At 40.5% G+C, this 16,112-nt stretch overlaps 1 protein-coding gene across 2 annotated transcripts in view; it reads left to right on the forward strand.

The window, feature by feature from the left end:
• MED25 (mediator complex subunit 25) overlaps positions 1-16,112 on the forward strand; it is a 1,733,520-nt gene that overhangs the window by 907,685 nt on the left and 809,723 nt on the right. For both annotated transcript variants that reach the window (XM_044059360.1, XM_044059361.1), the window contains exon 12: positions 12,636-12,721. In XM_044059360.1, coding sequence (XP_043915295.1) covers positions 12,636-12,721 — 86 coding nt within the window. The remainder of the gene's footprint in view (positions 1-12,635; positions 12,722-16,112) is intronic.

Raw genomic sequence — 16,112 nt, forward strand, 5'->3', positions numbered from 1 at the left:
ATTCTTCTTCGCAAATGGGTCTAGGATCCGATCCTCAGATCTGACTCTGCTGCATTCATAAGACTTCGGATCCAAAGCTCAAACTCCACCCACAACCCATAGTGCTCTCCACCATCCCCAACTCCTCCAATCTCATTTGCCACCATAGCCACAAGACAGAAGATCCCATTGTTCGAGTGAGTGTGTTTTTTGATGAAGTTTTGCTATATACTCAAGTGCCTTTAGTGCCTCAGTATCTTAAACTTAGTTTTCTCCTTTTCCTCCCTCAGCTGTTGCAGGCATTAGGGTTTTTGATAATTTCCTGTTTCTCTTTCTATTGTACCATTGCCACTTCTCTACTGGTACTTTATTCTTTTCCCCTTCCTTTCTGCCTAAAGTGGCCACGGAGAATAACATTAACCAGTCCATACAATTACGTTTTATTTCCAAATTTTTCTAATAAGGTGTGTGTGTGTGTGTGTGTGTGTGTGTGTGTGTGTGTGTGTGCATGTATATATATATATATATATATATATATATATATATATATATATATATATATATATATATATATATATATGTTACACAATCTTGACGTTCACATGCAGTTATGTTTCTGTCTTCGCAGTGCAAAACAGTACAGGAAGTCTGAGCAGCTGTTTGCATCTTTTTCCCCTAACCACTTGGGTCAAGCAGTATCCAAACTTACTCTCACCAAATGGATTACTGATTATGGAACAGAAAATATATACAGGCAAAGATGAATAGACTGTTGGAGGACAAAAAAAATATAATATAATATGTAGAAATACCAGTGGAATTAAACACTGGCTGGAAGTAAATAAAAGGGAGAGATGCTTCATTAATTGGGGGTTGGGAGGGTGGGTCTAATGGTTAAGGTGTTTGCCTTACAAACACAAGGTACAGGGTTTGAATCTCACAGGGGATAATTGGCTAGGCTTAAAATGTCTCGCAAGGGCAGTTAGCCTAGTACTAATCTATGAACCTATAATAAATATAAAAACAACTAGGTAAGCGCTTTCACATCTGCTTCATCACACCATATACACAAAAAAAAGAGATACACCCATACATATAGGCAGTTCAATTAGCAAAAGGCCAATTTTACATATATTCTATGCAGATTATTACTGCTATATATTTTGCATTTTTACAGATTACTGTTTTTGTACATGTAATGTTTTTTAATTTTCATTTTTTCTTATTTATATGGCAGTTTGCATAGTTATTATGCTCCCAATATTTCCTTTTATGAGTTTTAGCTCGTTTGATTTTAAGTGAATGATTGTTGCCTTGTCCATTTTCATTCTTCCTCACCTGTGCTCCCAACCATCCACCAGCCCCTGACATTCCTTGAAAGATCTTTTAGATGTTATTGGAACCTTAGTGTTCCTGGTTTGAGCCTCATCATCTTGCTTCTGTGTGTCCTGTCTCTATAGCACCATAGGCATTAGTGTGTCAAACTCGATCTGAGGAGATGGGGAAGGTAGGATGCATTATGGGTAGAGGGAGGAGCTCAAGCTTGGAATCCAAAGTCTTGTGTATGCGGCCAATCAGATCCAAGGATTAGATTCTAGACCCATTTGTTAGGAAGAATGAAAGAGGACAACACAGATAACAAGTTGTGGTAAGTACATAACTTCTAATTTCTCCACTTCCATTGACTGATAGACAGCCCAGTCTCTCTTCCCCTGTCTCACATTCTCTTATCATCCCAAAAGTTTCCACTTGGAAACTTTACAGCAGTAAATGGGAAAGATTTGTTTTTGGGCACAGCAAAAGGATCTAGATCCCTTTTCAGCACCGGTTCCTAAAGTTATTAGTACAACTAGCTGTCATTTCCAGTTTTCATATAGGAGTAAATAACTAATTTGTAGCATCCTCCAAACATTGTAAAGCCTGTCTAAGGTCAACTTTTCAACTTAGATCCCCTCTCCTCCTTGGGATTTGAACATTTTTTACAATCTTTAATACAGTTCCCGTTTGAACCATCAACTAAGTGTGAACTAAAATTCTTGACCTGGAAAACTATCATTGTAGGGACCATTATCTCTGCTAAGAGTATCAGAATTACAGGCCCTGTCATCCAAATTTCCTTATTTGATTTTTCATAAGGACAGACTATCCTTACAGACCAGTCCTTCCTTTTTTTTTTCTAAGGTGGTGTCAGAATCCCATATTAATCAAACTTCAGAGTCCAGTTTTAAACTATCAACCTTCCAGTCTTCTTTCCAAATTTCTCTAATAAAGGAAAGTGTATGTTACACCTTTTGGAAATTCATAGAAAATTACAGTTTTATCTACACAGAACCAAAAATTTGGGGAAATCAGAACAATTAGTTGTCTCTTTTTCAGAATCAAAATTAGACAAACCAGCTTCTAAAGTGTCTTTAGCCAAATGATTAACTGATTGTATTACTTTTGTTTATGAAAAGAAAATTAGGCTCGTCTTTACCAAAAGCACATCCCATCGGGTCTTTGGCAACTTTTTCCTCATTTTTATCCAGATCTTCTTTGCATGTTATTTATGAAGCCACAACTTTGGTTAATCATCATACCTTTTTTGCTCATTACAAATTGGATCTGGTCTCTAGGGGAAGAGCAGCCTTTGGTTCAGTGGTGCTGAGGAATATCCTTCCTTAGAGTCCTTCTGGGATTTAGGTAGCTGAGACTCTGTCCTAACAGTTGAGGAATGATTGAAAATGACAACATCAGATAAAAAAGTTATGTACTCACCATAACGTACCCTTCTGTATGCTGTCCATTTTCATTCTTTCTCAGCTACCCTTGCACCAACCCCCCTCCTTGTTTGACTCCTGAAAGAATCAAAAGATGCTGAAGCAACCACTGTTCCTTTGTTTGAGTCCCAGATTCTGTTATTTTATCACTTTGTACTGCTCTGCAGTTATAAAGGGCAGCAGGCAAGATATGTTAGGTGACTAGGGATTTACGGATAAGGGAGGAGCTCTTGAGTTCATGTTCCACGAGCTGCAAGAAGCGGAGCTCTCGAGTTTTGCCACGATCTGGAAGAAGAGGCCAAGTCTGACCAAACCCAAACGTTGAGTCAGAATGAAACTTTGCAGTGAGTACATAACTTTTTCACCTTTTTTTTTTTTTTTCCTTTTGTGGAGTAAGAGAATGAGTTAATAGTTGATGCCTGCTATTTCCTTTGACAGGGAAATTCCTGTCTGTCTTTCTGCTATTTTATGAGTTGTTACCATATCAGAGCATTCATAGAAAACCAGAGCTTATCTTTGTTGTTTTTTGCTAACCAGGAATGGTAGTATTTAAGCCCACTACTTGGCATAGAGGGTTAAATCCTTGACAGTGGTGCAGATCATCTGTGTTTGATTAGCGACTCAAGTATTTGTAGAAGCTGGACAGAGAAAATAAGAGAGAGCGGCCACTGCAGGCTCATGCATCTTTTGGGAGGGAGGCTGTTCTGGCTCTCCACACTGTTGACACCTAGTGGGAGCACTAGGTGTTACACCCATTGAATTCAAGCTTACCAACCCCATGCTGAGTGCATTCTCAATCATAGGCTGAGAGGGAACTCAGCATACAGAGCATTGTAACCTCGGAGGACATCAGTAGTGGAGCTCAAGAAAGCTCTCGCAGGAGGGGGGGGGCTGGATTGAGGCTGCAGCTATCTGTGCCCTGAGACCTTGCTTCTATCAGACTCCAACTCAAGACACACAAATCAAAGCTTCAACCAGTGTTTCCTCAGCTTATGAAGACGGGTTGCCGGATTTCTTAGCCTAGGTCATGCCACAGGACCTTCTCAGATTGGTACAGGTTAACATGGAATTCATAAAGTAAGCTGTCTTCCCTCAAAAGAGAACCTGTGCCTGGAACTTCTCCGGGGAAATCAAAAAAGTGACCTCCCTCCGCTTTCCCACTCTCACTTGGGATGATTTTGATTTTAATGAGGTGGAACTGGCCTACATGGAGCACCTCTTCTCCAACCAGTACATTGACTTTGACTCTGAAGACACTTTTTCCTCAGCTTCACCTCCTTCACCTATCCTTTGGGAATACTGATCACAGAATGAAGGAGTTCTCCAGTTGGGAGTTTAGAGAGTTATGTCAGGCTAAGACCAAATGCAGACAGTTTGAACTGCTGGAGCCTAGATCCTTGGCATTCCCTTCAGTCCATGAAGTCTTGGATGATGTGGTGTCCGATATATCTTTGCAACAGGAAGACAGATAATTCCTGCAGTGTTCTTGACAGCCGTAAACATCATAGACCCAGCTGTGATGTTTCTGGAGTCCTTCAAGAGATCTGCAAGTAATGCATCCAAGAATCCCTTCCCAAATGATAGGGAAAGTTGAATCTTGGACTGATTTTGGTCTAAAAACTTGCACTTCAGCTACGCTGTCCATGAGAGCTCTCAACTGCCAGTTCCACATGCTCATTCTGCATGGTGAAATACATTGTCAGTGCAGAAACATATTAAATCTAAGGCAGAGGGATTTCAAGTCAAAAGCCTCAAGAGGGCCATCCCAGGAATTGTGCAATGCAGCTATGATGCTTTACATATGTCATGCACGGCAGCTGCTGCAGGGTCTGTGAATCACAGACATGCCTGACTGAGGAATCATCCCCCTTCAGGACATGCAAGGACAGAACACATAATGCACCCTTGGAAAAGGAGTTTCTCTTTGGACCACATGCTGAGAAGGCGATTCGGAGGCTGGTTGAAAAGGAAAGGGTATGGAATCTGTCAAATAACTTTACCTGTTCCCACCCTCCAAGATATATCCTAGTAAGTCTTTTCCCCATGCAAGAAAAGTCTGAGCCTCCCAACAGGGAAGAAGACTAAGTACAATAAGAGGCAGCCTAACACCCCACATAGACATGGGAGGTTTTTGGACTCAGGACCCAACAGGAAGTAGCAGTAACTTTTCCAGGCACCTCTCTACCCTCTCCCTCCAAATCTCACCCTACCCCAACAAAAAATTAATTCAGAAATTAGCAGGAAGTCTTTCTGTCTTCACCTCAGCCAGGAAACAAATCACACAGGACAAGTGGGTGCTTTAAACTAGAAATTAAAAGCTGCTTCCTGCAGCTTTGTAGGATTCCCCCCATTTTAGTTTTTCCCTCAGTCCCAAAGCAGGAGATGCATGTAATCCCTTCTCAGATACAGGCATTTCTACTGTAGCTTGTTCCTTCAATGAGCAATAGTTACAGGTGTCTGTTCCAAGCTCTTCCTTGTTCCCAGAAAGTAAGGAAGGGTTAAGAATGCCCATACTATACCTCTCCAAACTAAAAAAAAAATTTCTAGTGATACCAAAGTTCAGAGTGCATACTGTTCACAAACTGCTACTCTTATTATGCCAGGAATATGGATAGCATCCTTGAACCTGAAGAATGCCTACCTTCACATCTCCATTACATAGGAACACAGAAAGTTCCTACATTTCAGAAAAGGGAGATCCATCTTTCATATCTGTGCCATACCATTTGGTTTATTTACTGCAACCAGAATTTTCACCAAATGTCTTACACTAGTTATGGTCTTTTGCAGGACCAAAAGGGTCCACATCTTCTCTTGTGCAGATGACTGCTTGATATAAGCTGCATCACTGGAAGATCCTTATAGGGTCAAGCAAACCACAATGAACTGCTTTCAGAAGATAAACCTTACTTTGCACATCTAAAGTCCCAGTTATGCAACACTACCCAGGTTACCTTTCTAGGGGCAGACCTGTACACGATGCACAGAAAGCTTTTCCTGGCCCAGGACAAATTCCCCTCTCTGTCTCAAGCTACTTCAAACACACCCTTAACCAGAATGTCAATTAAGCCAGAGATTTCCTCAGATACATAGGACACATGGCATTTTCATAAATTCTGTTTATTATTATAAATAACAATAAAGTTAACATTGTGACATCCACACAAGAAGAAAATATCAGGAAGTTATTTGAAACAAACATCAGTTAGCATTCCTTGCTGTTGAACAAAAACATGAACAAACTATGTACTCTATTTACAGACTCAGCATAATAAAATTTTCCACTTCAGAGAAAGCAACTTAAATTAGTAGTACAGATAGTAGCCATCACCCAACATACAGTCATTCTAGTCTCCAAGTTCCGGTTGGTCAAGGACCTTGTTGCCATTCTGCGGGGACTGTTCCTTCAAAACATGCACTCTTGAAGGAGTACGGAATATTACTCAACTGGGAGTGACAAAATTATTTCACCTATCTGCAAAATACATTTGGTCTGCCATGTCCTAGTGTACGGTAATGTAATCACTGTAGACAATACCCAGCAGGCTGTCATGATCTTCTTACTGCTCTGACTCCCTGTAGTTTGTATCCCAAGTGTCCAAAACTTGAAGTATGAGACACTTCTAAGATGAAAAGTGTTCCTTTATCTTCCACATATTCCCAGTAAATGTGCATGTTGTTATACCCCCAGAACATATGTAGATTACCTCTGCATATGTCTGTACACATCTCCAGCAGACCCCCTCCTGATTCCTTCTGCACTTATCACACTTAATAGGTGTTAGATGCTGACTATAAACTAACCATATGTTGATCTTTATATCTAGGCCATCTGTTGGGTATGTGGCGAGCAGCCCAAAGCTTACCCCACTCATTGTTAGTCAAGCACAACTTCTCCATCTTCTTTTCAAAAGTTTTAGTGTGGCCTGGGCCCTAGTGCCCACAAGTCTTTTATACATTATGCCTGCTCTTTCTCTCCCCAGCTTTCTTCATTTATCTCAAGGAGCTACTCTGCAAGATCTCTCTTGTCTCTTCTGGGCTTATGCATCTATACCAGACGCGACTATCCTCACATGTATCAGCCCATCGTAGCCTGAGATTCCAAATATAGCTTTTAAAATATTAAATGGTATTGAGTTTTGTTGCTCACTGTCAGTAGATCCCACAAACACCTGTATAATCTGGTCACACTTCTGTAAACCTTTTCTGGTCCACTGCCACTTCACCCATTCTTCCCCACTGTGTTGTAAATGGATGTTCCCAAATATTGTCATCAAGACTTCTACCCCATCCTAAACTACCTACCAACATGCATTCCATATACAGGGATTCTATCTAACTTTATGGTATAGCCAAAATAGTGTCCTCTGGAGACCTACTTTCTTTTCCAGGTTTTTCCTCTCTCCTCACTGTAGCGCAGATAATGGGACAGTTTAATGGTGTTCAATAAGTGGCTAAATGCAGCAACTCCTACTGTCGTAAGCATCTAAGGATATAGGTGCTTAGGATTCCCAATTCTTGTTTGCCCTTCCCTAGTACATACATATTTATTCTGTCCTGTAACTTGACAACAGCAGGGTGTTTACTGCAATCGATATATTTCTAATTAAATAACTAAAATGAGGGAATATCATAGTTCTCACTGCCTGTATTTTCCCCAGTATGGTGTTAAAATTATCTAAAACCTGTCCAAACAGATTAATCTTCTCTTTTAATTTCCTAATATTAGTCTCAGTTGTTGCCTGCCATGTACGTTCTGCCATCAGCCCTAAATATTTGTAAGTAGCAAGAGCAGGGATACTCTCAATATTTCTGTTTAAAATCACTCTCTCCAACTCAATCATTGTCACCTTCCTAAAGTTGCACTGCAACCCTGATACTTCTCCAAACTATCTAAATATGTCATCCTGTACTTAACAGCCACTATATCTGTGCTTGTAAGCACATAGTCTTCAGTAAACATTAAAAAATAAATCACTATACCTTTCTGTTGCCATTTTTCCCTAAGCATCTTCCTCACACTTTTGGTAACTCCTCCATTATCAAAACAAATAATTATAGCAATGGGGGGAGGGGGGGCAGCCCTGATGGGTACCCCACTGTAGCAGATTCCTCCATTAACTACTACCCTAAACTCTGGGCTATCATAAAGCACCTTTGCCCATTTGATACATTATTTCCGCATAATCGTTGAAGAAGAACTTCAATCAAAAAGCCCAGTTGCAGAATCAAAAGCCTTGGCTGTATCAAAGAAAACTAAGCCTGCTGCTGGTCCCAGTTTCCCATATTTGCCCGGAAACACCCCCTAATGCCCACCATTTAGCAATGATCTCTCTACCCTTAAATCCATTTTGTCCCTTACTTATTTAGTGGGATAATTCCAACTGTAACCTCTTGGCCAGTGTCTTAACTATTTTATAATCAAAGTAAATGAGGGTTATAGGCTTAAAGTTCCCCAACTATAGAATTCCCTCTGTAATTTTAGGAATGACTGTAATTGTTGACAAATTATGTCCATTGCCCAAACCATTTAAAACACATGGCGAATTGCACAAGTTAGTAAGCAATTCTAAAAGAGATTCCCCTCCCCATTTATAAACCTCGGTAGAGAATTCTTTTTTTACCTGGTGCCTAATTTGAATTGATACTGGCAGTTGGCCCATACCACCTCATCAAGGCAATATGTGTGTCTGACCTCTCAGCTCCATCCTTAGATAGATAATGGCTTCAATTCTGCAGCCCAGAAGGTCCATGGCAAATTACTTTTACATATCAGTGCAGCATGTAAATCCTTTAAACGCCTCTCTAATCTCCTCATCCCTGTGTAACAGCCTCCTATTTGTAGTTGGTAACTTGTGACAGATTAACCCTGGAACATCCTTGAGTAAAAAAAAGCTGTACTTTTAGGATTGCATTCCCTATTTAACCACCAAAAGTGCCCCCTCCTCATAAATTCTGTTTCCGCTTTTGAAATTTCAAGGATTTTAAGTTTTGTGGCCAACCTCATTTCCATCCAGTGTAGATCATTACCTGTCTCTACTAACTTCCTCTGAAACTCCAACAGCTCTTTACATTTTAAGTCAATAATTGCACTTTGTTTTCTTCTTGTACTACTACTTCTCAAACCATCCACCTCCATAATAATCCCCCTTCCCACCAGATCTACTTGGGGAGGTATTCCCTGTACAACATTCCTGATTAACTCATCAGTCACTAGTTCCTGTAACCTACATTACCTTCACTCCTCTGCCATATAAAGTAGGCCCATCCCCACTGTGTTCATCTAAGGGTGTAGTCCTCCACATTTATTATCAATGAGATTGGGGCATGATCATATAGTAATAGCTCATATGTAGTTAATCTATGAACACTGTTTCTAAAGTATGCAGGTATAAATATTAAGATCAGTCCTGCTTCCTTGTATCCTTAAATTCCCAGAAAATATGGCAGTCACCAAATCTGAGTGGTATTCCCGCCAGATATCAACCCATGCATATTTCCCTATCCACTCTTTAATAACTGATTGGGACTTCCTGTGATTGTTTTGCTTACCCATATAGCTGCCTGCAGCGCCGAGTTGAAATCCCCTGCTAGTCGACTAAATTGATATGGTACAAACCTCTCCTGCCAGTATTCTAAAAAGTCTTGAAAACATTTTATCCTATCCTGATTTGGGGCATAAATACTATGTCATCCAGTCCACCTTATTTATTAACTCTACCAAAATTAACCATCTACCCTTCCCACTGGTCCTAACTTCCCATGTTTAAATATCCAATGATTTATGGAATAGTAGCAGGACCCCTTTTGTCATCAGCAAAGAAAGTGCTGTATTCATTTTACTGGAATTTATTAATTTCTCTCACCTTTAATTTGGTTTACTACAAGCAAACTAAATGGGCTCCAGCCATCTTCAACCTTTGCTGGATTCTAGTGCATCTAATGGGTTGATTGCTTCACCCTATGTTCCATGATAGAAATTTGAAACTCTCCTTTGTTCTTACAGTAACACGTCCAACTCCCTTGTGATATATTCCTTAATAGTTATGCTGAGTGACCTCTCCCGATACAAATATCCAGAGACATTTCCTGGGCTGGAGCCTAATCCATGGGTGACAAACACCTACTATGCTCAGGACACAATCTTGGTAGTGGCTCTTAGAACAGAAAAATGACCCCTAGGCAACGTTTATTCCCCTCAGGCATTTCTATAAAATCCTACCATATCCCTCTAACAAATGTTCATGTCACATTTCCTCCAGCATCATATGAAAAAAATATAGAATAGCAAAAAAGTAGGAAAAAAGCTTGTCTTGCTACAGGAATGCAAACAGTGTTTGGCACTAACAGGCTGCTAGCTTTCATGCATCTAAAGTAATAGAGAAAAGGCTATTCAATTAACATCACAACACACTAGTCCAGACAACAATGATTCTCCCTCCCGCTTTCCACTCACTTGGGGAACCAGAACCTTATCACTGTTTATGGACTTTCTTACCCAGAACAAAGGGTCTGTCATTCACCCCAGTCTGTCATGTCTTAGAAGAGCTCACTCGGCCTCCCTTTGAGCTAGCTACCACTGCATACATTAAGATGTTTACCTGGGAAATCACTCCTGTGCTCACCCTAATTTCCACCAAGTGTCTCTCTGAATTACAAGCTGTCATGTGCAAGGATCCTTTTATGATCTTACACAATACCAGTCACCCTTAGAACTAATCGTATTATCGTATTTTTATGCTGAAGCTTGTATCAGAGCTTTCTCTCAACCAGACCATTTACCTCTCTGTCTTCTACTCAAATGCCCAGAACAAGGAGGAAAATATTCTCTGTTCCCTTGATGTCCATAACCAGCTGAGATTCTACCTATATGGGACCAAATTCCCTAACAGGGCAGATGAACTTCTGCTCTCATTTGCAGAGAACAAGGAAGGTAGATCTGTGGGGAAAGCAGACCATTTCATAATGGGTAGCCACTTGAATTGCCCCTTTTTTATTCTCATCAAGGCAAACAGATTACTAACACCATACAGACCTGTTCTGACAGGGCAAAGGCAGCAAGCTACATCTTTCCTAAAATGGGCCACAACAGTCTGTTCTGTAAGCAGCTACTTGGCCCTCTATTCATACTGTTGCAAAACATTGTACTTGTTGCTATTTCTAGAGCTTATTTTGCTTCTGCTATACTGCAGAGCCTTATCTCCATGGACATGACCTCTTGCCATCCACAAGTTTCTAGCTTAGGTTTAGGAGTCTTCTCAAGACTCAGGTACTGCAACAGTAATTAAGTTGAGTACGGTACAGATTTTAGGAATTTACCATCATTGTGGATGTTTGAGTTGGGTTATTGTTGCAGTACTCTGTCCCCTGTCTACACCCCTTACTTACTCAAGTTTGGGGTGGGTACCATGCCGAATCACCTTCCCCTAGTCCCGTTCACCCTTTTAACTCCTTTCTGAATTCTCGGTAGGGTTTGGTAGTGCTTCTCCTAGTGGACAGAAGGATCCTTGGTCCCTGAGGCAAGAAAGATATGAATAAGGCACCAGATGACAACTTCTTTATACCACTGATTTCCTGACTTTGGGTAGACAGGGCATCCACCAGCTAGGGGATGATAAAATTCTCTGGTATTTGGGACGAAAAAAAAGATTCCTACAAGCTGGAATTCTTAAAACTCAGTACCGCAACAGTGATCTGCTCAGAACATCTACATTAATGGTAAGTTCCTAACACATCTCTACCAGTTTGTGGCAATCCCGTCTGCTTGCAAGAAGTCAAAGCTTCATTCCATAAGCTGTAGGCCAGACTGTGTGGTCTTTGTCAGGAATCTTGTTTAGGACTGGCACACATTTCTTTTCTGAAATTGTAAGAATTGCCCTAAAACTGATCTGCATGTATTTTTTTCAGGTGAAGAATACAGTGGAGAGGGGATTTGCATTGTTAGCTCATGTTTTACCTGAAGTTTGTGTAGATGTTCAGGAAGACAGACCAGTTGATAGCTCTCATTGTAGTTTAAAGAAAGGATGGCATTTAATGAGTGCATTAGGCAGTGAACCGACATTAGAATATGCCACTGCCATAGTCCACTCCACCAAATGTTTGGCTTCTTCCAGAAATAACTTGTTTGGTTGCTTTAATCATTGTCATGCATTATTGTTTTAACTGTGATTCTCAGGAGTTGGTCTCTCAGGACTCAACTAGCTGAGACTTTTCCTTATGGCCTTCCTCACTGTTTTTGGATAGAGGTTACTCTGATTCAGTGAACAAAGGTTGACCTGGGTAGTGTCAGTGTTGAACATTTTCCCTTCCAGTCTACGTGCTGTCACAGACTACACTCACTTGGGACATTCATTGTACCTAAATGTTAGAACAAAAGCAAATTTTAAATTGTACTGACCTAGATTTGTAAGAAGAGGTCCTAATAGGTCAGCTGATTTATATTCTGATAAAAGAAAATCAAAACACATCTGTCCTTTAGCTGCCTTATGTACTTTAGCCTTCCATCTACTGCTAGAGTCTCTCCAAAAAGTTTGCTGTAATGTTAAGTTATTGCCTTAGTGTACATCTGTGTGCCTTGATAGTTGAATTGAAATGCAGAAACTAGTGAGTCATAGTTCATTGTGTTGATAATGCCCTTTATTTTTGATGTTCTACTCATAGCTTGGTGATTTCAACATTAGTAAGGCTCTTAAACAAAGACCAACTTTATAATGCCTGTACTAGTCCTCCTACCACACTGCTTAAGTTAGTGGATCTGCAGACATGTTTATTTTCAGCGAAATGGTTATTAAAGAAAAAAACGGGTACTAGACCTGGAGCTTCCAATTTTCTGCTGCTGTATGTGTTTTCTTTGTTTCTATCTTCCTTTTTATAACACTTACTTTTTTTTCTTTGTAGAAGCCTAAACCAGCCTCAGTTGATGCCAATGCAAAGTTAACCCGCTCTCTTCCTTGCCAGGTCTATGTTAACACTGGCGAGAATCTGTAAGTAATTCATTTATTTATTTTTTTGTTTGTTTCTTTCTGTATACTGTAGGTTTGCTATATTGATCTTTTTTGACAGTGTCTTCTCCCTGCCACTGCCTCCTGATATAGTTCCCACTTAGCTAACTGGCCCATTCTTTTTCCTTTCTTTTGGAAGTAAGAGCAGTTTGAGTTGGGCCATCAGTTAACTAGCAATCAGGGAGTTTCATTGTTTAACTCTAACCTCTTGGTGCATGCCCAGGAATGGTCCAGAGTTTGATGTGCAGTAAGTGTCAACATGTGTGTGTCACTTACATATGCAAGTGACACAGACCTTCAAGACTTCCTGTCCCCCACCCCAGGAAATGTCAATCCCATGTATTTTTCATTCTCTACTGGGGAGACTGCTATGGGACTGTGCACCCTGGTCACATGCCCCCACTCCTCCACAGTTGGATGTGAGCTGGCAGTTCCACATCACTCATTCATAGGTTCATAGGTTCATACTAGGCTGTCTGCCCTAGGGCATTTATAAGCCTAGCAAGAATGTGTTTGGCTTTCGCCACCCATTTTAAATTTATTTTGCTATGCCCTTTTTCGAGGTTAGTATACTGTGCCTCTGTCTAACAGTGACACAGAAGTGATACCCGGGGTAAACCTACGAGCTCCCATCCACTCATCAAGATTCCTCTTGAAGAGAGTCAATGAGGGACTCTGCCTAACCTGGACTGGGATTTTATTCCAGAGTGAAGGGAGCCTCTGGGTTATGAATCTGTCCCTCCAGCATGTCCTATTTATTTCAGCGCTGAGGTTCAAGTCTCTCGAGCGCGTAGCTCGATGGGATTCGGATTTTCTGAGGTGCAGCATGTCCATTAATTCCGGGTTGGACATGGCTTTATACGTCAGGCACAGATCTCCTCTGAACAGGCGGTATGCCACTGAGTAGAGCTGTTTTTTCTTTAACCGGGCAGCATATGGCATCTGTTTGAGCCCTTTGATCCTCTTGGTGAGGTACTTTTGCGGTCTTTCTAGTTGCTGCAGGTGTCTGGTAAGGTACATCCCAAAAGGGGCATTATACTCAATTATGGGCCTGATGAGGGATGAGTAAAGAGGCACGATGACCTCCCCTGATCTAGATGTGAATCCCTTCATGATTAGGTGGGCTATATAAAATGTTTTTCTAACCACTTTGGCCACGTGGTTGTCAAATGAGAGATTGCTATCAACTTGGGTCCCCAGGTCCCTAATTACTTCTTCTGTACTTAATGGATTACCACCTATGTGGTAATTTGTGGGCACTTTGTTTTTATTTATTTATTTTACATTTGTTGACCGGGCTAGTCTAACTGGATATATGTCCATTTTCAGTAGAGGCCCGGGGAGAAAAGCTCCAAGCATTAGTAGTGACAAAGATTACAATGTATAGTAATAGTCAAAACAAATTACAGGACATTGTTACATTGAGGTTGACATAAGTTATTTAGAGTACTTAGTAGGTTAACACACAGATCAAATAATGTGAGCAAAAATTTGAGAGAGAGCAATCAAAAAAGCAAAGACAATATTGAATTGTAAAAAAAAAATTTTTACAGGTATGTGACATAGAACAGTGGAGTATAGAAGTGTAAGGAGAGCAAAAAGGGGAAGGAGACAACAGTCAGGGTATATCAGTCTGGGTTAGAGCAGGGACAAAGCCAGTAATTTTTAAGATATTCTTTAAGATGCTTTTTAAAGAGATGAGAGGAAGCAAGAGCTGAAAGTTCACTAGGAAGCTGGTTCCAGCTTTTTCCTACTGTGTTGGCGAAAAGTGAGTCCCCAGGTTTGTTTTTAGATTTAATAGTGGAGACTAGAATTTTGTTAGCTGAACGTAGAGTTGCAAGATTTTTGTAGGGGGTAATCAGCTTAGTAAGGATTGGGGTATTATTAGGGTGATAAAGGATCTTTTGGGTGATAACAAGTTGTTGACAAAGTAGTAGGTTCTGCAGTTCTAACCATCCCAGTTGTTTGAGGTTATGACAGTGGTGAGTTCTGAAAGGGGTGCCAGTGGCAAATCTGGTTATGCTATTGTAACTAGTAGAAAGTTTGGCGAGGTTGTTTCTAGATAGGTTGGTATATATTGCAGAAGCATAGAAAAGGGTAGAGATTAGGTGAGTGTGGGCAATAGTGATTCTGGCTGAAGGGGTAAGGAAGGGTTTGATTCTTTAAAGGGTGCCTAGTTTTTTGTTGACAGACTTTATAGTAGCATTAATATGGTCATCATAGCTAAGGTTGTTATCAATTGTTACTCCCAGTAGACGGGTTGTAGTGTCAGGGGATATGTTAGTTCCATTGCTAGAGGTGACTGTGAAGTGTGGATGAGGTGACCTATGAGTAGGAGCAAAGAGCAGTAATTTTGTTTTTTTTGGGGTTTAAAAGGAGACAGTGTTGCATAAACCAATTTTCAACACTGCTAAATACTGTTTGAGTGTGGGACTGGAGAGAGGTTATGGACTTGGCTGAATAAATTAAAGTCGAGTCATCTGCATATTGTATGCAGGTGGCTTGAGGAATTTTGGTATGTAGATCATTAATAAACAATGAAAAGAGAAGGGGTCCTAATATAGAGCCTTGTGGTACTCCAGTGTTCACAGGGAGGGAAGAAGAAAGAGTATTGTCCCAAAGTACTGCTTGTTTTCTGTTTTCAAGGTAGGATTTAAACCAATGTAGTGCTTGTGTATCGAGTGATTGGGCTTTTAGTATGTCAATAAGCAAGTTATGGTTGACCATATCGAAGGCTTTTGAGAGGTCAATAAACAGTGCAGAGGAGAAAGTATTATTATTACAATTTTTGTTTATGGAGTCAGAAAATGATAGCAGGGCAGTTGTTGTGCTATGAAATGGTCTAAAACCATGCTGGCAGTCTGCAAGTAAATTGTTATGGAGAAGGTGGGCAAGTAGTTGTTTATGTATGCACTTTTCCATTATTTTAGCTATTGGAGAGAGTAAGGCGATAGGCCGAAAGTTGGAGAGCTCGGTAGATGATCCACCTTTGTGTAGAGGGATGATGTGAGATACTTTCCATATGGAAGGGATTTTGCTTTCTAAAATTGTTCTGTTTATAAGGATGGAGATGGGATAGGCGATTTCTTTAGCTGCAATTTGCAGGAATTCTGCTGGAAGACAGTCAGCAGAAGGGGAGCATGGTTTAAGTTTTTGAAAGAGGTTGCAAATGAGGGATGTGGGTACAGGTTGAATATCAAAGGTTGGAGTTACAGTATTATTGGAATGTAATGGTGTTGTGGTGATGGGTGGTAAAGTATTAGCTAGGGTTAGAATGGCTTCTGTAAAATAGTTATTAAAAGCATCAAGTATCATGTTAGAGTTACTAGGGTTAAATCCTGAAGGGGTAAGAGATTTAGAGTGGCCTGGTTTA

Source organism: Protopterus annectens, chromosome 17.part0, assembly GCF_019279795.1.
Source record: "Protopterus annectens isolate FY-2018-M chromosome 17.part0, PAN1.0, whole genome shotgun sequence".
NCBI lineage: Eukaryota > Metazoa > Chordata > Ceratodontiformes > Protopteridae > Protopterus > Protopterus annectens.